The 22,229-nt window shown below is 41.8% G+C and overlaps 1 protein-coding gene across 4 annotated transcripts in view; it reads left to right on the top strand.

Annotated features, from left to right (window-relative positions):
- The first annotated feature begins 14,361 nt into the window (after positions 1 to 14,361).
- The window catches only part of KIF2A (kinesin family member 2A), a 58,830-nt gene continuing 50,962 nt past the window's right edge, over positions 14,362 to 22,229 (top strand). Inside the window, exon 1 of one of the 4 annotated variants that reach the window (XM_075739421.1) lies at positions 14,362 to 14,743. In XM_075739421.1, the coding sequence (XP_075595536.1) occupies positions 14,680 to 14,743 (64 nt within the window). In that variant the 5' untranslated portion in view covers positions 14,362 to 14,679. The remainder of the gene's footprint in view (positions 14,744 to 22,229) is intronic. The other 3 variants (XM_075739422.1, XM_075739424.1, XM_075739423.1) reach the window with 3 other exon arrangements.

Below are 22,229 nucleotides of genomic sequence, written 5' to 3'. Positions count from 1 at the left end.
TTGAGCTAGTGATTCTTAATTCTTCAGATGACAATAGCTCCTTCTGTTATCTTCCCTGCAGTGCTCTTATGTACCTCTGTGCAATTTCCTCAGTGATTTTTACAAATCTGTTCCTGAGCCAGCTGTGCAGGTAAGCTCCTGTCCTCTTCATGCCTCCTATTGTGTTAGTAACTGAGCTATGGGGTAAAGAAGAGACTTGTAGAGCAAGACCAGAGAGCTTCTTTCAAGGAAGAAGTCATTTTTTTTTTCCCTATCTGGTTGAAATCTACATTTTTCTACAGAAAAGTGCCATCATTTGGAAATACATTCCTGCTGATGCACTCTAGTAGCAGTGAGAGAAATGAAAGACACAAAGAAAAAGCTTAGATAAGGATCAAGCTGAAGGTTTATATCCACAAAGAGACTGAGAAAGAATATTAGAAAATGCATTTTTTCTGACAGAAATACTTTTTTCAGGGAAATCTTTGAAATGTTGATAGAATTTCAATTAAAAGGAAGGGGATCCTATCTTACCTAAATGGCAATCCTCAGTACAAACTGCGGAGTTTTGAAAGTGGCATCTCCTGATAAGGAAGAGATAGAAAATGTGAAAAAGCTCTCAGGTAATAAATCACAGCCTTGAACCAACTGAGTTACTACATTTATCAACTGTGAGTAGTGAGATTCCTTAGTAAAACACAAGATGTGAGCATCTCAGCAAACAGTGCTGCACTGTGCTATTTCTATTACTGACTGTGCAACAGGACTAGGTTATATTGTCACTAGGACAATCACAGTCTTTAACATGCAACTTTATATGTAACAACAATTCCACACCAAACGACATATCAACTGGTAGCTAACATTCTATGGTTGCTCAATCCTTGGGACAAACCCATGTTGCATAAGGAATATGTGAAATGCTGGCCTTCTGCATGTACTTGTATTTTCTTCTTACTTGGTGTATTTAGACTGGAGAACTCTTCATGCCCCAGGTTTCCTGCGATACAAGAAAGAAATCTGGACCACCCAAACAAATTTAAAAGTTAGCTTCATTTTTTTCCAAATGCCAGTTCAGATTAGAAAGGCAAGTTTCTTCCAGCAGAAGTGGGATAGTAGAGACTACACCAGCGTTAATGGTCTTGTGTTGTCTAGCTCCATGGAGGTCTTGTTGAATGTTGATGTTCTAGTTGGGGAGCATAACTCTGCACAGTCCTGATGTCCTTACACTGGTTAGGATCACTAGTCTGTCATCAGTCTAAGTAAAAATCAAATTCTAGAGGATGTCTTAATTTTGTGTTTTACCTAGGCCTAGTGAGCACTTTCCAAACAGCAATAATATTTAGCTAGGTTTATCTACTAGGCAGCTTCCTGGATCTGCTGATGCCAAACCATCCCCTTGGTACAACTTACTTCAAGCTGCAATTTTGCCACTTACACGAAATAAGCTTTTGCCACAGTCCTACACAGTTATTACCAAAGTCTTCTGGTGTGGCAGGTACTTTGCAGTGACCCAAGTTCTCTTTACCAATTATTCTGATACCAGTGCTTTATGCTTGTATATGCAGGGACAGGTCATTGCAAAGGATTATTACAAATAAAATATATTTTGTGAACACACTGAAACTTCATGCAAAAAAGCTGTACATCGTTGACCATGGGTCTGCTAACTGCCGTCATCATCCAGAGTCATTCTGTTTGCCTCTTCTTTGGTGAACACTAGGACATTGCAGAAAGGTAGCTTAATCTTTATTAATCTATATGGCAAGCTATAAGACAGTAATGCTATGGAGTTATGAGATGATTTTTTTACTCTGGGACGCATAAAATTAAATATATAACTACAGCCCCTCACTGTCAGAGTGCTTAGTGCCCACAGTTACCTTCATTAGACCTAGAAGAACTAAGTACTTCCAGGATTTTTTTTTTTTTTTTTTTAATATATATGTATAGAGAGAGAGAGAAAGGAGCATTTTTTAACTTAGTAATCACAGCTGAGAACAAAAAGTTACAGTTTCTATAAGCTAACACCTCGGAATTAAATACCATTTTCTAAAATGTGTGGCCACTTCATGGGTTGTAACCTGCAGAGTGGAAACCTGTATATCCCCTATTTCATCGTTTCATCGTTTCTCAGTATGTTGGGTTTTTTCACTAATTCTTTCTTCTCTGAGGATGAATAATTTGTGAAAACCTTCACCTGTTTCTGTACACTTCTTTTAGAAGGAAGTTAATATAAAGAATTTGCAAGTTATGAAGGGAGGGACGTTACAGGATAGGGCTTTTATTCTCATCATAACTGGGTCTTGTTGTTTTGCCATTTGCTTTGTATTGATGGCTGTTGTGCTGTGAGCAACAGAAAACAACTTGTCGGGAAAGTTTCTGATAATAGGTGTACATGTAGTGCATATCCTGGAATTGCCAGCGTTTGTCTGTTTTTTTCTGTTGTTTCTTGTCTCCTTAGTAGAGGTTATAACCTCAGAATTAGATGTGAAAAATGATAGTAACTGTAACAACCTCAGTAATTACTAAGTAACTTCATTTTAATGCCCCTGAAGGGCACTTCTGTGGTTTGGTATATAATTATTCAGAAAAAAAAAAAGCCTCTACCTCTTCTGCCAACTTATCGAAAGGCAGAGATTCTTTCTTCAGATGCCTTAGTACAGGCACACCCAAGTTATCAGGTAAATCATATGGGTGGTGGTTGAACACAAAGTATTAGACTCGTCACTAAACTTAGAGCAGCCATGAAGTTCAAATGAAATCTGTTAATCCAGGTGGGGGAGAGGGTTTAGGCAGGAGGAAGAGGATTTGTCATAAATCCGATAGAAACATGTGGAACTGTGAGGTCAGCTAGCCCATCTGTGAGGCTGTGAGGATCTGAAAGTGGTCATCAAGTCCATCCACCTGCTCAGAGACAGGGTATACACCACCTCTAAGAGACACTTAATCTCTTCTTGAATCACCTTCACCGGAGAATTATGACAAATAGCCTCTATAATCCGATCCACATCTTAACTATGCTTAAATTGTGTTTAAGCAGAAATTTTTTTCCTATAACATACCCTACAGTACTCTTCATGAACACATCCAGATGGCACCGGCTGCGGCTTCTGCAAGAGCACGGACACCAGGTTGCAGTTCAGCATGGTCACCCTAAAAACCAGGGCAATCTTCAAAGCACTATTATCACATCCTAGAGTAGTACATTTGAATATTTGACTTCTCAGTTGTGAGTCTAACATTGTCACTATCAGATTTAATCTTGTTGATATATTAATTCTGTGGAATGGTAACGTCGTGTATGAACAAACTGCCCTGCTTGCCAGGCCAGCTGACACCGTACAAGTACCCACTTTTTCACCTCCTGTATGAATCAGTATAGGACAAAATTCCTCAAGTTTGGACAAAGTTGCTCTTTGAGGTTACATTTTTGAGGTAGTCACAATGCTATCTGCACTTGTGTGTTTCTTTGAACCGCTCCCTCTTTTCTAACAGCATGTTAAGAAGAATGAATGTAACTTTTAAAATGAAACTTGGAAAAAAAAATAAAAACTCCTGCAGAGTGTCATTATGAGCAAGTCCAAAGGGGGTAAAAGGAAACTTGCTTATCTTTCACAAACCTTTCTACCATTTGCCTGAATTTTCATCAACATTGCACTAAAAAAAGGAGAAATTTAGTTATACCTTTGCCAGAGGAAATAAGAAAAGTAAGAAATTATCTTCCTTAGGGAAGGCTCTAGGACTCAGATGACACTCTACAGCACTCTGTAAGTGTAGATCCAGAAGTTTAGCAACCAGAAATTAATATGAATACATTTTTTTAAGCAGAAAGAAGAGAACAACCTGAAAATGTTGCCTACCCACTTTCAGAGTTAAATATAAAAAGCAGTTTTCTCCCCAATATACCATGACTACATGTCTACTTCTTAGTACAAGTGTGAAAAGTTTAAATATATTTAAATATATTCCAGTAGTTGGATCCAAAATATTCAAGTCGCATTTCATCCCTCCTGCACTTCATCCAGTGAGCTAGGAAACGTTTTATTCAATTATGAACATTCAGGTGAAAGCACTTTACACCAGATTCAGAGAGTATCGAGCTGTGCTGGTATTTCCAAGTAATTCCTCTCCTTTGCCACCAGCAGCTGTGCCTGACCATAGCCATGCCATGCCTTTCAGCCAGGCACCGCAGAGTTCTTCAAAAGCCCTCCGTCCACAGCCCAGTACGACAGCTTTTGTGCCTCCAGCTTCAGAGAGACCCAGGACTCCTGCCACCTCCTCTGAGCAGAAGATGACCTGCCCAAGTACTGATGTCTGCTGGAGCCCTTCCACACCAAAGTGCAATCTCACCCCACTTATATTTTGCCCCTGACAGATGTCTGTGCCACAGAATCCACTCCAAGGCAGCTTATTTCTTAGAAATGGGTAAGATTTCCGTGTTTATCCATGTTGCCTGCCATAAAGAGCCTGGGTTCTTTCAGTGAGTTGCCCTCCTACTCATCGCATGTAAAGGAATCCTTGATGTCAAATAATCTTCAAGCAGCAGTTCAGCTGAAATTGTACTGAGGTTCATGTCTGCTTTGGCGCGGAAGTTACTGCAGTAATTTCTTCCAATCACGATATTTCTCTCTCATTGCTTTGGCAAAGTAAGGAAGGAGCAAGACATTTGCCCAGGACTGGAAGACAGTAGGGTTATTCAGTTTTATAATTTCACCGTATTTAAATCCAGGAAAAAGGAACACGGTTTGAGTTTAGCCCCTTATCTATTATATAGAAAAACAATGTACGGGCTGGCTTACAATAGAAGATAGGACATTAATAACTTTTAGCTTTTCTGGTTATTATAATAAGTAATTACAATGTCTGGATTTTTTTTTTTTTTTTTTTACTTTAAGGACAAAACTTTAGGTTTACTGTACTCATAACTCATAAGATCTCCCTAGACATAAATATCCTCTGATACAATATTTTAAAAAAATCTTTATTATGAGAAATGCAAGCAACTTAATTTGTCAAATGCACGACTGCTTAGAATAGTCTGCATCTATGGTTTCTGTGTAGTTTCCAAGGTGAGGTTATAGGAAATGCAGTGAGATTTGCAAGGGTATAAAAGCTGATAAATCTTTTCAACTATTTTTTCTCTGACATATTAATGAAGATAAAAACATGCATGAATCCATTTGCAAGCAAATTTCTTAGTTTTTCCAGAGAAGCTGTCAAGAAAGGGTAAATATCTATTTTAATCAGATTACTGGACAACAATTGCATTTTAAGAAAATAATTTTATTTAGTAGGGGGTTTTTTGCTTACTTTTTTTTTTTTTTTTTTAAATAATGCCACTTTTACTACACTTTTCTATTAGAAGTTTCAATGCAAGTTTGTTATTTGGAAAAACACAGGGAACAAAAATGCACCTGACTGCACCAAATTTTTGTAGGAGGGTAAGGATGAAAGGTGCAGTTTTAATTACTTTGAATTAAAAAAAAATTGCCTTACTATTTTTACTTCATGAAAGTATGCATCATTACAGTTAGAAATGTGCTCCAGTTGCACAGTGTCGTGGTTTAACCCCAGCTGGCAGCTCAGCCCCACGCAGCCACTCACTCATTCCCCCCTGGTGGAAGAGAATCAGAAGAGTGAAAGTGAGAAAACTCCTGAGTTGAGATAAAGGCAGTTTAATAGATAAAGCAAAAGCTGCGTGCACAAGCAAAGCAAAACAAGGGATTCAGTCCCCACTTCCCATGGGCAGGCAGGTGTTCAGCCATCCCCAGGAAAGCAGGGCTCCATCACGCCTAACGGTGACTTGGGAAGACAAACACCATCACTCCAAACATCTCCCCTTCCCTCCTTCTTCTCCCAGCTTTATATGCTGAGCATGACGTCATATGGTATAGAATATCCCTCTGGTCTTGTGCACCCCCAGCCCACTTGCTGGTGGGGTGGTGTGAGGAGCAGAAAAGGCCTTGGCTCTGTGTAAGCACTGCTCAGCAGTAACTAAAACACTCCTGTGTGATCAACACTGTTTCCAGCACAAATCCAAACTGTAGCCTAGTTTCTTCATACTAGCTACCATGAAGAAAACTAACTCTGTCCCAGCCCAAACCAGCACACACAGTGTACCAGGTACTAGCCAAAGGATATCTGCTGTCAGAAGTCTGTGCTAGTGCATAGAAGGAAGCTTGGGATTGCTGTATCGCCATACCTGTTTCAATGCTTTCTGTCTTCCTGGGTATGCGGAATCAAATCCACTGACTGCTTTCCTTTAGAATATCTTTTTAGTTTGAATTTAGGTCCTGACTGCCTCATGATTGAGAAACCGCAAATAGCTCTTTTTGTATTTTTTTCCGCCTCTGTATTGTATGTTGAGGAACAGGCATATTCAGGACTGAGTTCCATGTCCTCTGGGTGTATTAGCAAGCCCAGTGCCTGTTTGGGTGTTGCCATAGCATTATGCAATGTAGTTCCAGCTAATTACACAGACATTACACTGGATTTATGAAAGGGCATTTGAAAAGGGGAATATCATATACAAGCACATCAACAATCTACGTGAATTCAAATTTCAACATAAAAACATGCTAAAACACTGTGTGTTAAGACAAAAAACCCTCAGGTATGAATATCTGGTTTTGCTAATACTGTGTGCTAACGATGCAGAAATACATAGACAGCTTTAGAATAACTTCTAAGAACAAGTAAAGAAACCAGTCAATTTTTACAAGGCAGAATAGGTCTACATGGCTTGCTGAGAAGTCTTAATGGTGGTGCAAAGATGGGATGTAATTATTAGATTGAGCTACAAGGTAGATGCCTTCATGCTAAAATTATTTTCAAAGGAAATATGACACAGGATATTTCCTTCTAACAGAGAAGTTACATTGGATAGCAGAAGGCCGTAGGAAATGTGTATTTATAACTCAGTTGAGTAGCCTGACTAGAAAATTGTTTTACCACAATTCCTTTGAGATTTTCCTGGAACGTTTAGAGAGGAGAGAAGAAGAAGAAAAGAAAGAAGGAAGAGGAGGATGAAGACTAAATACAAATATCCACAGTATAGTTGTCCTGGGCTTACCTGTAGGCAGCAAGAGGCTTGGACAGAGGTTCATCTAATTTTGCTCATGTTTTTTTCTGAAGCAGTTTGCTATCTAGCAGGAATTGTGCCTGTGTTTCATACAATCAATAGGAAAGCATAATGAAATATGACCCCAGATACAGACCTGCCTTGGGCCAGACACTCCGCAGCAGCATATGGAATGAGTAATAGAATATGTAATGTATGCACCCGAGCCGTAATGACCACAACGCTGTCCACTGCAATAAGCGCATCCAGCTTTGCTATTCTTCAGCACTTCTATAATTTTGTGACTTTTGAACTAGTGTAGTTTTTCTGGACTGTCATTTTAACCTTAGCTACATGTAATGACTAATCCAGGCAAAGTGCACAAGTAGCTATGACTATAGGGAAGATCAAAAGATGTTTTCACCGTGGCTACAAATGTAGAGCTGGAGTGAAGGGCCTGATAAAGAGGAGGAGGTGTGCTTTTCTCTGATGTACTTTATTTCTCTCATGTCTTCTGCTTTGGAGAGATCGGAATACTTTCACACTCTTCAGTTTTTGATTCTTTATTTAGTATCCAGCTATGCTCCACTTTTCTGCAGGCAGAAGTTCTTTAGAAGCGCAGCTCATTCTGGAATAATAAAGCAGTAAGTGAAATAACAATTTTATTTGTATATTTGCATTTGCTTTCAGTGCAAATTTGCTCAATAATTACTTTTCTTCATATTTTTGGCTGACCATCCAAAGCAGCAGAAGTGCAGCAAAACTGCTATATGTCAAGTGATGTTCTTCACAACAGCAGAGGTCAGTGAGCTTCACATTTTCTCATTATCTTTGGCCCGATCATCCATTCTTATGCCAGGCCTACACATGCTGCTAGAAGGATTCTCATAATATCTAGAATTACCTTTGAGAAGATGCATGGAAATAAAGTAATAAAAGAAAAGTAGCTAGAATTGTAAAAACATACAAACAGACCTCTTCAGCCTTGTTCATGCAGATGAGAGGCTTTTAGAAAACCTGACCTTCTCAGGGAACATACAGACAAGTGACCAAGAAAGCCATTTCAGGAGTTAACAGAGTGCTGTGGGATGACACTGGTGACCAACAGAGCAATTACAGACTTTTGCTTAAATTTGCTCTGTTAGCAGAACACTGCTGAAAAACAACCTAATGCTTCCAATTCTCATGATGGCATGAATATCAGCAGCTCAACAACAATTCTTTGAAGGTGGATATATGACAAGTGTGTTTGAGTTTTACAGCAACAGTTTCAGCACCTGCAATCTCTAATACAGACAAAGCTATTATGCTTAGACATATTTATTTACATCAGAAAACTTAACCATTTTGTTTTTTCTAATATATAATTAGTTAATTATAATTCCATAATTATTGTTATTCAAGTGAGTCTTCAGTTCACTTGTGTGGTGGGTTGACCCAGGCTGGAGGCCAGGTGCCCCCCAAAGCTGCTCTGTCACTGCCCTCCTCAGCTGGGCAGGGGAGAGAAATTATAGCAAGAGGCTCCTGGCTCGAGATAAGGGCAGGGGGAGATTGTTCAGTAATTACCATCATGGGCAAAATGGACTCAACTTAAAAAAAACCCCAAAACCAAACTAATGTATTACCAAGCAAAACAGAGTAGAGCAATGAGAAATAACCCCAAATTTTAAAAACACTTCCCCCACCCCTCCCTTCTTCCCGGGCTCAACTTCACTCCCCATTTCTCTCCCTCCTCCCCCCCAGCACCACAGCGGGACGGGCAATGGGGGTTGTGGTCAGTTCATCACCCGGTGTCTCTGCCGCTCCTTCCTCCTCAGGGGGAGGACTCCTCACACTCTGCCCCTGCTCCAGCCTGGGGTCCCTCCCACAGGAGACAGTCCTCCACCAACTTCTCCAACGTGAGTCCTTCCCATGGGCTGCAGTTCTTCACCAACTGCTCCAGCGTGGGTCCCTTCTGCGGGGTGCAGCCCTTCAGGAACAGACTGCTCCAGCGTGGGTCCCCCATGGGGTCACAAGTCCTGCCAGCAAACCTGCTCCAGCCTGGGCTCCTCTCTCCATGGGGCCACAGGTCCTGCCAGGAGCCTGCTCCAGCGTGGGCTTCCCATGGGGTCACAGCCTCCTTTGGGTGCCTCCACCGGCTCTGGTGTGGGGTCCTCCATGGGCTGCAGGTGGAATCTGTGCTGCACCATGGACGTCCATGGGCTGCAGGGGGACAGCCTGCCTCACCATGGTCTTCTCCATGGGCTGCAGGGGAATCTCTGCTCTAGCACCTGGAGCACCTCCTGCCCCTCCTTCTTCACTGACCTTGGTGTCTGCAGAGTTGTTCCTCTCACATCTGCTCACTCCTCTCTCTGGCTGCTGTTTTTACCCTTTTGTAAACAGGGTACCCCAGAGGCACTACCACCGCGGCTGATGGGCTTGGCCTTGGCCAGCAGCGGGTCCATCTTGGAGCCGGCTGGCATTGGCTCTGTCAGACACAGGGGAAGCTTCTGGCAGCTTCTCACAGAAGCCATCCCTGTAGCCCCCCCCACTACCAAAACCTTGCCATGCAAACCAAAAACAACTTGTTGAAGATAACCAGCAGAATTTGTAGACTTTTAATGCAATGAAAACTAGAAGTCATTTGTAGAAGATAAAAGATTAGTTTTGAAGCTTTGAGTGCCGGGTTTAAAACATTTTGACTCTCACATAAGGCAGCTATGCAAAGTTATGAATACCATGGTAATTTATTTTTCAGAGGTAGCTACATGAAAATCACATTCTTATATCTAATAAACCAGTGGGAAATACATTAAAATATTTTACCTCTATAAGTAAGGCGGTTGTCCTCTTTTTATCAGTTCCTGATAGTATTGTATAGTGCTATTACTCATGAAATGCTGTGTCCAGCAGGGGGTAGTTTTAAATAGCGATGCAATACAGATGAGGAGGCGCTTAAAAGGAGGAAAAAGCAGGAAGGGATCTGTGAGAGAGCTCAGCTGTTACTGTTTTCACAAAGCTGCTGAGCTGGACAAGAAGAGTCTGTTAGTCTCAGTGGGCAATGGGGATCTCAAACTACTTCAGGTGCTTCTTGCGTATTTCCTGATTCTTAAGTGGAAGAAATCGTCTATTCTTAATTTTGCAATTTTCTTATACACTGCAATAGGTTCTTATGATGACTTGAGAAGCTACAGTATTATGGTAGCTTCTTTTTAAAGTTGTTTCTATGTAATAAATACACTGATGATTTTTTTTAATCTTACAAGCGACCACATGTTCCTTTAACTTGCCTGTTGACTGCCCTACATACACATTTAATACCAGTTGCATTCATGCAACTAGAAAAATATTTTCTGAGTTGAGCTTTAAAAAGAAAACATTTCATATCAGCATGATTACAAATGTGTACTATGTTTAATCATATTTGTTATCATATTTGTAATGATACAGTGCTGTCAAATAGTTCAAATACTTAATAATCAATGACTTTAATTTATCAATATGCATAACTTGATTTTGACATGAAAATATCGTGAATTAAGAATTTTAATTAATATGATTGTGTCTGTGTTAATTCAAGCAGATGTTAGTGTTTGGTGAAAACTGAAGAATTCCTGCTAACAGATGAAACATAATTGGTGCATGATCATTTTCCACTATTTCTGATATCTTAGTAACCAAAATGCAGCCCAAGTTTTGAACTTAATGCTAAAGTTTCAGTGATTGTATTATTTGTCTGTATTGTCAAGAGCACCATGTACTGATGCATAAAAAGTAGACACATACCACTCTGGGAATTTTGCAAACATTATTTTAGAAACCACGAAGATACTTTCTGAGAAATGGTCAGAGAATGTCTATGCTAGTGGGCCAATAAAATGGAATATTCTATATAATAAAGTTTTCCTGTACCTCAGTTAAAAAATGTATAACTAAATTTTGGACCTCAAAGCTTTTGCTCTTCTATTTAATGCTGGATTGAATATGTATCATTAACCAAAACAGTGAAAAGACATATTTATTTAGTATATTAGGGAAGAAAGACTTGGTACACAGGAGTACAGTTTTGGATCCTTTTTCTTCAAAAAAAGATACCCTTGCTTAAAAAAACCCAAACTATTAGAGATCTTTATTTGCATCAGGAAACTTCCTATAATGCTTTGCATATTTAAAAAATATTTTTATTTATTTACTACTAGTACTATTCATTTTCTAGGCATACACAAATGATTTTCTGGCCATTGCTGACTTGCTCTATGAAAGCCTCCATGTGTGCTTTGTGACAGTAAGAAAAATCTCATTTATCACAGAGCATAAAAAAATATAATAATTTGGGGTCTTATTTTCATGAGTCAGCTTCAGATTAGTATTTAAAGTTTGGAACATTCTTAAATGATTTGCTGGACTAAGACCAAAGCATTTCAAAGATTTCAGGACTAACTCCAGATAGATATGCATTTAAGTTCTATTTTATTTTAGAGTAGCACGTGATTTTGTAAATACTCATGGTTGTGTCTATATTTCTAAGATATACCTTCTTTACCTCAGTGGGATGGTTCGTATGTAAAAGTAATCATCTATTTCTGCAGTGACATGACAATTTTTTCCAGAAAATTATATATAATTTACATCTCAAATTTTTCAGTTTCATCTATATGGAATAGACAGAGCAAATAGTATGAAAAATAATTTACCATTTCTTATTTAATTGTTTCAAATGAGATGCTTTTCAATTACTCTGCATCTAATCTTAGAATCTGAATGTTTTTATTTTTACAGTACATAAAAACATCAGAAAAGTTTTAATCAAATTGATCATAAATATAACAATTAAACAGAGACCAAGCAATGGCTATCCAAGTCCTTCACAGATCCTTCTCCAAAACAAAGCTGAACTATAAAAGGTATGCTTCTGTGGTAGAATTTGTGTAAAAGGAACATAAAAAAATGTTCAGTTAAAGTTATTGAAATGCCGTGGCATTATAGTGGGTAGAAGAAACTTTTTTTTTTTAATTCAAAGTTAGTCCCTGTCTAATTCTTATGTAAGTCTAAAACATTTGTTACATTTTGGTTTCGTTTCAAAAACATCTATAATTTAAAAAGAGGCCTTCTTAAAGGCACTGGACTTTTTGTGGTATTACTTGCATCAGATGTTTTCCAAAGAGATATTTCTTCTCCATGTTTGTCACTAGTCTAAATTAAATGGACAGTGACTAAAATAAAAAAGTTTTGCTGGACATATCTAGATATCTTTAATATTATAATTCTACCATAACCATAGTAAGCAATGAATATTCCATGAATAATGTGATTTGGACCTAAATTTCTCATGTAAAAAAAGAAGGTGGGCAAGGATAAGAGAGTAAGATGCAGTTTTGTAAAGTGTTAAACTTCCACTCTTTTAAATTTTCCTTAACACTTCATCAAAAGGGTGATTTATAGCAGTTAGAGCCAACACAAGTAGCACACAAGTTGTGCAAGAGTGTTGTTCTTCTGGCCTGCGCCTATCTGTGTGTGTGTGTCTTTGTGCGTGTGTGATCATAAACTCATAGAATGGTTTGGGTTGGAAGGGATGTTAAAGATCATCTAGTTCCAACCCCCCTGCCATGGGCAGGGACACCCTCCACTAGACCAGGTTGCCCAAAGCCCCATCCAACCTGGCCTTGAACACTTCCAGGGATGGGGCATCCACAACTTCTCTGGGCAACCTGTTCCAGTGCCTCACCACCCTCACAGTAAAGAATTTCTTCCTCATAGCCAATCTAAACCTACCCTCTTTCAGTTTAAAACCATTGCCCTTTGTCTTGTCACTACAGGCCCTGGTAAAAAGTCTCTGTCTTTCTTATAAGCCCCCTTGAAGCACTGAAAGGCCACAGTAAGGTCTCCCCGGAGCCTTCTCTTCTTCAGGCTGAACAACCCCAGCTCTCTCAGCCTGTCATCATAGCAGAGGTGCTCCAGTCCTCTCACCGTCTTTGTGGCCCTCCTCTGGAATTGCTCCAACAGCTCCATGTCTCTCCTGTACTGGGGCCCCCAGAGCTGGACGCAGTACTCCAGGTGGGGTCTCACCAGAGCAGAGTAGAGGGGCAAGATCACCTCCCTCGACCTGCTGGTCACACCTCTTTTGATGCAGCCCAGGATATGGTTGGCTTTCTGGGCTGCAAGTGCACATTGGTGGTTCATGTCCAGCTTTTCATGCACCACTCTGCTCCAGTCCTTTTCTTCAGGGCTGCTCTCTCTATATGTACATATACCTATATATGAAGCCTGTAGGAATTGGGAGCTGTAATTTCTTGCCTCTGACTTGCTAGCTATTGTACTGTTTTCAGTATGAAACCGGCTGTGGAGGCAGGGAGAAGAGGCGAGGCAAGGAGGGTGACAGGCTGGGTGGGAGGGCAGCTCTCGGGGGGGGGGGGGGGGGGGGGGGGGGGGGATGGGGTGGCGCAGTGTCAGCTGTCATTACGCCTTACCCGCTGAACCATGGATTGGGGGATTATTTTTAATAGACTGGCTTTGCTGGGCAAGAAGAGGCTGTGTATTTAGGGGTATGTATTGGGATGCTGCTCAAGGTGACCTGGAAGCTGTGCAGGAAGGACAATTGTAGACTGGTGGTGGCCTCATCCCGTTAGGAACCACTCTCAGAGGAGAAACCCAAGGCACAATGTATAAAGAAATGGACACCGGCGGCACAGGAGGCATTACAGGGAAATGAGAAACATCAGGTGTGCTTTGTTTTTCATTTACGCGGTATAAAGTCATGAGGCAATCATGAGGCAAAGATGGATGGATGCTGTTTACAGCGTGGCCTTCCTTGGACCCAAGAGCTGCTGGCAGGTTGAGGACCACAGAGAATGTTTCTAAGCTGCTCTACTTGGCACATGGGAGGCGTCTGAGCAGACAGCAGGTAGATTAAGCTATTACATTAAAACTTCAGAGCAGCTCAGTCACCATCTGGTGCCAAACAGGCACGCCTGTGTGCTCCCAAGTCAGGGACAGGTCCAAGCAGCAGGGGCTCGCACAGGCGGCCAGCCGCTGGGACGAACCTCTCCCGGACAGGGCCCGGGCCCAGGCGAGCGGGGAGGCGGCCAGGAGCGGGGCTTTCCCGCGGAGCGCCGGCCCCAGGGCACCGGGGGCACCCGTCTTGCGCCAGCCCGGCCGAGGTGCCGCGACGGGCTGCCGCGAGGGGACAGCTGCGGCGGCACGGAGGGGCGGGGCGCGGCTGGGCGGGGCTGCCAGAGGCCGCGGGGCCAGACACCGGCCCTTCCGTGACAGGGGGCGCGGCTGAGGACCCGCCCACGGACCCGCCCGGGCCGCGCGGGCGCCCTCTTCCGCCGAGGCAGGAGCGGGGAGCGCGGGGCGGGGGGCGGCTGAAGGCCGCGGCGCCGCCTCTGCCCCCGCCTCCCCCGTGAGCCCGTCCTGCCCTGACGCCGCGGCCAGGCGCGCAGGCGCAGAAGCTGGCACTGCCTGTCGTATCCGGCCGGCGCCTTTTCTCTCTTCCCCCTCCTGCCTCTCCTCGTCACTCCCTCCTTCTCTCCCTGCCTCCCGCCCTCCCAGAGCCGCCGTGGTCAGTGTTGCCGTCGCCACTGCTGTGCGCGCCCTACCCGCCCCGCTGTGCTCCCGGTCGGCAGCGCCTCTGTTCCCTCCGGCTGCCTCATGAAGCGATGGCAGCGGCCAACTTCGGCAAGATCCAGATAGGGATCTACGTGGAGATCAAGCGCAGCGATGGTCAGTGGGGCAGGGGCGGCGGGAGGGGCTGGACCGGCGGAGCGGCCGCAGACCCCGGCCGGGCGCCGCCGCCCCGGTGCGCGGCGCAGGGAGGGGGGTGGGGAGGGGGCTGCGCGCGGGGCCCATTGTGTGCGCGGGGCCGGGGAGTGGCCGGGCCTGGCGCGCGCTGCGGTTGTCAGGGGAGCGCTCGCGCCTGGCGGCGCAGGGCGGTTGCGCGGGGCGCGAGCGGCGGTGGCGGCGGCCGCCGCTGGGGACGGGGAGGCTGCGGCAAGGCGGGGGGGGCGGCGGGGGCTGAGGAGGGGGAGGGGAAAACGGGAGAGGTGTGAGGCGGGCAGTGAGCCGTGCGGGGTGGCTGTGGGAGGGGGTGGTGAGGGGTCTGGGGGGGGAGAGGGGCGTGGGTGGGGAGGATAGCCCGGGGAGGTTTTGGCAGGGACATGGGAAGGCCTTAGGGGGGGGATGAGGTGATGGAGGGGGGAAAAGGCCTTTAACGTACAGAAATAACTTCTTGTTTGCCCTGGCGTACAAGCCCTGCTCTGAAAAAATGACACGACAGTATGTCCCGACAGAAGTGCCTTTGGACACCTCCATCACTTGAAAAAAAGCTTGATGTTCTTATCACAGATGCTCTTTATAATGAAAATATAAGAGCACTTGCTATTTATGCCCGTGAGTTGTTATTTCTCCATGGGGGATCCAGTGTTTCTCATCTTGCCCAGCATCTCCTGGGAGGAGGACGTCTAGTGCTGTCTAGCAATACATGTGAATAAAGGAGGCGTGTGTGTCAGGTTTAGGGTGCTAACTCTTCATATTTGTCTGGTAGGAGAGAACTGAAATGGGAAGTTCACTGGCTGAATCAGTGGCAGGTCACTTGTGACTGCAGTTCTTTAATATGACTGGGAATGTCATCTGTTCTTGGCCTCTGTGAGATCTATGAAGGCTACTAAACTGGGGTGGGGTTCTGCTGGGATTTTCTGGAAAGTTGTTTGGGTGGGGTTTTTTTTTTTGTTTGTTGGTTTGGTTTTTTGGGTTTTTTTGTTTTGTTGTTGTTTTCTCTCCAGGGTTCAGAAGCTTGCTAAAGAATAAGCAGACGTTTCTAAGGGAAGAAAGGTCTGGAGGTCAAAGGTACTGAAGTTAGCATGGTTTTGTCATGAGGCAGGAAACAAGCAGCCAGCAAGCTTTATGGAGCTTGTCTTGTGTCCCATAGTACAGTGGAACCCTACAATAAAATAATGGTTGGTTTTGGCTGGACACTATAGTAAAACTAACCCCTCAATTTGTGTTTAATGGCTTATGTGTCACGTGAAGAATCTGATAGGTCTGGCAGTTATTTGCATAACTCCTCCAGATCTCTCTCTGGGGTTTCAGAAAACCTCACTGTAGCAACTTGTAAAGCTGTTTTTCTGAGGGCTGTGTGAACTTCTAATAAATGGTTTTGTTTGGATTTTATGCCTTTGGAAAATAAGGCATACAATCTTAAGGAGAATGTTTTGCTGCTTTTTTTTCCCTCTGCAGGGTTCTGCTCATATCTAATGACAGAAGTGACGGGAGTAACTCTTGAACATAACCGTACTTGTTTTTGTTACTGTGAAAGATTTATATATTTGCTGTATCACTTAAACATGTGATGCAGCACATTAAAAACATTACACATCAGTAATATACTAGGAGGATGCCTTCACAGCAGTTGCTCAAACTGTAGGGTTTTCAGCATTTGTGTTAACTTGGTCCTTGTGTGAGCAACCAGACTGCAGCATCGTACCAGAGTTAGTGGGTCCTGGTTATTGTGAGGCTTGCTTGTTTTCTGTTGGGACTGAAGGAGGAGATGCCCTATTCTGGCTCAGGCTACTGCAGCCTTCTATCATTCTCTCCCCATTAAACTGTAGGAAAAACTGTCCTAGGTAAGTGATGGGAGCATTTTGAGAAAGATATCGCAGGACAGTTAGCACTAGATTGCATTGCCTTTCGGAAGGTAGTTTTCCAACCTGGGCTGTGGTTGCACAGGCAATCGAAATTGATCTAGCAGCTTCTAACAAGGGGAGGAGGGTCTTGCTGCCTGTGCCTCTGTCAGCTGTCTTGTTCCTGCAAACTCCCGTCCAGTGTGGCCAATGATTCTTCTGATGATTTAACACATTAATTTACTAAACACAGTAAAAGACTTTTGGGTCTGGTTTTTTTCAGGATTTGTGAGTTCCAATAGCTCACAGAGGGAGTGACCCCAACGGTATTGGTGTGTAGGAAATGCATGGCTAAGGTGAAGTAGAGGTCTTCACTTGTGATCTTCTCGTTCACTAATAGGGAGCTACCTGGATCTGCTCTACCCAGAACTGTATCCTAGGTAGAATCAGGGCTACCCTTGGCTGAAAGCACAAATAAAACCATTCAAGAAACTTTTGGAGAAAGGCGTGTGTTGGTCTGGGCTTTTTTTCACATGCTGTCTTGTCTGTAGGGAGTCTTTTTTTAAAACTAACTATTATTTTGAGTAGTAGGTGTAGCAATTCTTTAATTTTTATTTTTATTTACCTGTCTGATTTGCTGAATCCAGAGAAGAATAAAGTTTTACTTTGTTAATGGGGTCATTTGGAAAAGGATGCATTTTTTCCCATCTGTCCACCAGTTATTTTAAACACTTTTCTGAATACAGAGCTTTATTAATTCCAGATAACTCTATTTTTCTTTAAATAAAAATAGAATAGCTTTTTTTTTTTTTTTTGGATGAAGCATCAGGGTTAAAAATCATACTTGTTCAGTACAAGACAATTGCAAAGATATGCAAAACACAGCAAATGTGAGAATGAGACCAGAACATTCTGGAAAGAAAAGTTACATATTCTGTCTTTCTGACAAGTTCTAATTAGGTTTAAGTGTTTCATGAGAGACTTCTTATAGGACTGAATAGAAAATAGATGTTGTACAAATGAAAAGCATTGTTAGAACTCATGGCCAGAAACACATGGAAACCAGTGTTTGGATAAAAACCAACATTTTCGAGGACTGATGCTGCCGAGCTGCTTGCTCTGCATCTGTTTTTTTTCTCAGTGGGTAAACATTGATATAAATGAGCTGCAGATAATATTTCCAGTTATAATTTGAATAACTAGTTATGTTCATGCAGTGTAAGAGCATATTAAGTGATCAGCTAGTTTGGCTTTTTAGAATAATTTCTGATACTGAAATTTACTACTTATTTCAGGGTAATTTATAGATGTTACTTGAAATATGCCTTGGTAATCTATCTTGGAAGCAGAAAAGGATATGTTTATTTTAGGTTGTGAGTTGCTAAGAATGGACTGCATGTCCAGTCTTGAAAATTGTGCCTTATCACATGGAAGCTTGGGGAAGTAGAGAGGGGGCCAGAAGGTACCTGAGAGACCTGCACAGTAATGCTCCTGTCCAGAACATACTCCTTGTTGAGGTCTAAATACGGGTGTTTGTTGATGAATTCCCTTTACTCTGATAGTAGTAGGCCACTGCTTTAGATGTGAACTTCTTCACTTCTTGTGCATTATCACATTAATGATAACAAAGACCTATATAAGTACTTGCAGAAAGAATATCTCGCTTTTTTTTTTTTTAATAAATTCAGTCTTTGATGAAATAGGGTAGATCTCTCATTTAGTAGGCTGAATTGGGTTTTTCCTTTACTTTTTTCAGTCCAGTTGTGTTCTGTCCATTTCTTCCTCAGGCTGTTCTAGTTCTCTCTGTCTTTGCAGATCTGAAATACTACCTGGCAGGACAGAGAAATTAATTCTATATTTGCTCATTTGGAAAGCCGAGGGGGAACACAGTTCTGGTCTCACTATGAGAAATAATGTGAAAGGCATGAGGAGAAGGGACATTCTTGTAATTGAAAGAGGGACTAGAGATTTGGCTGAACTTTCAAGAAAGGAGAAATGGTGAGTTTTTAGAGATTAACCATCAGATGGTGTAGAAAAGAAAGGTCATGAGCTTGTGCCCCTTTTTTCATAATACAAGAACAGGAGAGCTGTCAGTGTTTGAAAGAGAAAACTTAAAACTGATAAAGGAGACTAGACCAGGTATGGTTATGCAGAGGAACCAGGAGCATAGCAGAACGTTAAGAGAGATGTTGGTGTGGATGGTAGGATTATCCAATTTTACACTAAGAATTTTTTAAAAAAAGTATACCAAGCAACCATAAAAGGTAGTTTATGTTCCACCTGAGTCTGTAGTTTAAATAACTTCTAACTGATGGGAGGTAGGAAGAAATCTTGCCTCTGGCTGTATCTTTTGTAATTGCCTGCTTAAGAATTTTCTTCACTTGTCTCTGAAGCATCTGGAACTGGTCATGGTCGAAGACAATCCGTCTAGTCCAAAAACCTGCTGGCAGCTCCTCTCTCCTTAGGCTTGCCAAAACATCATGGTAACTGTTTTGCCTTCAAACACAAATGAGACTAAATTTTTGTAATGGTAAGGGCTGTAATGTATTTCTTTGAAGCCCAACTTTATGAAATTTATGTCTCTCAGAGTTGAGAGGTCTGTAGCGTCCTGTGTATTCTGGGTAATCCTGTGTGAAGATCTTGATTTTTACGTACAACTCCCAATAGCAACAATGATTTTATAGCAGGATAGAAGGTGTAATGACGCTATAAAAATTCTGTTCAGGTTTGGGTAGTCACCCTATTTTACAAGCTCTTGAGGGTAGATTTAAATGGTAATGTGCTTTTACTCTTTCCTTTGGTGAAATAGATCTGTTAGTTCCCTGTGATTAAGACTTTTTTGTTACCATATTTAAATCGACTCAATCGCCTAATCTGTATGTAAGCTGTATGGACACAATGTGTTTTTGTCCTTCCATGGTGGCCAGATCACACGCAGGGCTTCAAGTCTGGAATTGCTGGTTGAGCTAATGAGTCCAACATTTAGGCTTACTTATCTGGTGTAGGTTCTGATGTTGTCACATGTAGAGTGTCTGGGGTTTGTTCCTATGAAGTGTTGACCGGGAGGAGGTGTCAAATTGTCTGTGTCCTTTTTTTTGAAATGTTCAGCTTTTCTTATGCAGTTAAGTGGATTTTCACTGTAACTTGCAGAGACTCAGATATTTATGTAGTCCGTCTGTATGTTGTATAAATAGCATTTGAATGACAAGATTTGAAGTCCAAATCTTCAGAGAATATTCTCATCTTTGTTCCATAAGCGTGTTTAATACAGCATTACATACTGGCAATAATGTCTTTAGAGCTGTATATGGCTACTAAGATTGCACTGCTTGTATTGCGTGTTTTTTCCGCTCTTATCGTGTTGTGGGGGAATCTATCCTTTGTTTCTGTTTGGTAGATGAAGTTACTGCTCTTTCCACCCACTGTCTGTGATGGCCTGTTGCCTGGGCCCAGTTTCATTCATCTTTTCCTCTTATGACTTCATGAACTGAAGACTTTGCCATGCTGCTATGGCAGCAAGCATGGCTTCCCACCTTGCTGAGGTGGGAAGAGGTGATAAATCATTGGGAAGAGGTCGTGCCTGACTCAAGAGTAACGTCATTGCAAAAGTATCTCTTTCCATTTGGTCTATGAGATAAATAAGCCTTTTGAGTTATTTTAATACATCCACTATACCGTAGGGCAACATAGAGAAATGAGTGAAGAGCATGAACTATTTAGCAGGTGAACTCCTTTTCTGGAGCACAAAATCTGTAGCATTTTTGTTGGCTTGACCTGTGGAATGTGCCTCTGTGATTTTTTTTGTACTTGAGAAATTAGTGACAGAATGGAGTAAACTTGCTTTGTTGCTGTATTCTTGTTTAAGTTCCTCCTTTGTAAGTGTTTACTGCTTATGTCATGAACTGTAATGTTTTTGTCTTCTTTTTAAACTTTTTTTCATCTTACTGTTTGTTGGGCCATCTTGTCTTCCTCATGCTGTATGGCTGGACTCAGGATCAGGAAGAGGATGCTGTGGTCAACCCCTTGTGAACACTCAAATGTGGTGTACACCAATAATGTTCCCAGGATGTTTAATCCATAGAGGAGGGCAATTCAATGACTTTTGATAAATTAAAGGCTTATGTTAACTTCTCAGAGTTAAGTTCAATTTCTGACATAATGCAAAAAGTAAGATGTGGAACTCCACAATAAGGACTCCCAAGCAGTCTTAACTTTGTCGAGTAGTGAGAATGTGTACTAAACAATGTATGTAGTGAGGCATGATGGTGTTTGTAACTTAGAGAGTTTTTAAGAAGATACTCGCTTTTAATAATTAATTTCTCATAATGCCTCTGTAGCATAGTTAAAATTATTTGGAAGTGTAGATGCTTTCAGTGTGTATTTCCAGATGTAGGGTAGAATGTTTTTGTGGAGCTGTAATACACTTTTTATTATATCTGTTCATCTATTTAAAAAACATGAACAAGCTTTCAGGTATATGAACAATTCTTTTTTCTTGCTTGAAAGCTTATCTATGTTTTCCAGTTTTACCACTTGTGTCTTTTCAGAACTTAATGTTCCCTTTCATTTCTTTTTTAGTTTTTTTGAGGGAATAGTTGCAGTTTCTTCTAATGTCATTTTTAAAAATTTGCCTCCAGTTGTGTATTCCAAACCTCCCAAGTTTAGTTGTGACTTGGTGTCTGGAGTTTTATTTAAATTGTTCTCAATACTAAACTGAACATAGTCACTAAAACAAACGTTCCCAGCTATATTGTTTGGATCAATTTCTCCTGGGTTTTGGTAGAGATTTTTATACTTACTTAAGACTGTTAGGCACTTACCATAATTAAGTTAGCTACAGTTAACCTTGACTATTGATGCGATTCCATAGCTGTTCAAAGTGTTTAACTCTGGACTGCTTTTGTCTGTCCGCTGCATCAGTGTTAGTTTTTAGTTAAATGTGTTGTAGGGAGGTGAGGACGGGAGGGCAGGGAACTAAAACTGTGGTAATCCAGATGTAGATTGTTTTAAACTGCTGTTAGTTATATCCTCAAACCTGTTCATATTGGATATGTGCAGGTACGCACACAGTTTCTTCTTTTTCTGTCCACATTCCTTTCCTTAAAACGTTCGCAGTTGCTAAACTGCTGTTTGTGTACTATTTTTTATTTTCGTTCAAATAATTAAAAAACCTATAGCTTGCTATAGTGTTCCCAATACAGAGATGGAGAGGTGATTGACATGATTTTCCCACACCTTTGACCTCTCTAACAGGACTCTGAATTTTGTAGTGAGTGTTTAGCTATGAGACAGTACTGACATTATCTGATACCCTAAAAATGCATTTTGTTGATGTGCCCAGAAGGTATGATAAACAGGTCAGTTGTGCCTTAGAACATTCATGAACCGTTGATTTACTAGAAGATGGTGAAGTACACCTCCTGTATTAAATGCTTTTCTGAAGTGGAGCCACTGTTGGAGGCAGAACAGGGGGCTATGTGTTCCCTTGTGCCACTTTTCCCCATGCCTGATAATTGCTCCTGGGAGACAGAACAGCCACAGGTAGTTCTCTAGGAGGGTGTTAAAAAGATGGCATTGTCATTTCCCTGTTG

The sequence above is a fragment of the Balearica regulorum genome, chromosome Z (genome assembly GCF_011004875.1).
Source record: "Balearica regulorum gibbericeps isolate bBalReg1 chromosome Z, bBalReg1.pri, whole genome shotgun sequence".
Classification (NCBI taxonomy): domain Eukaryota; kingdom Metazoa; phylum Chordata; class Aves; order Gruiformes; family Gruidae; genus Balearica; species Balearica regulorum.
This window is presented reverse-complemented; position numbering and strand designations above follow the sequence as displayed.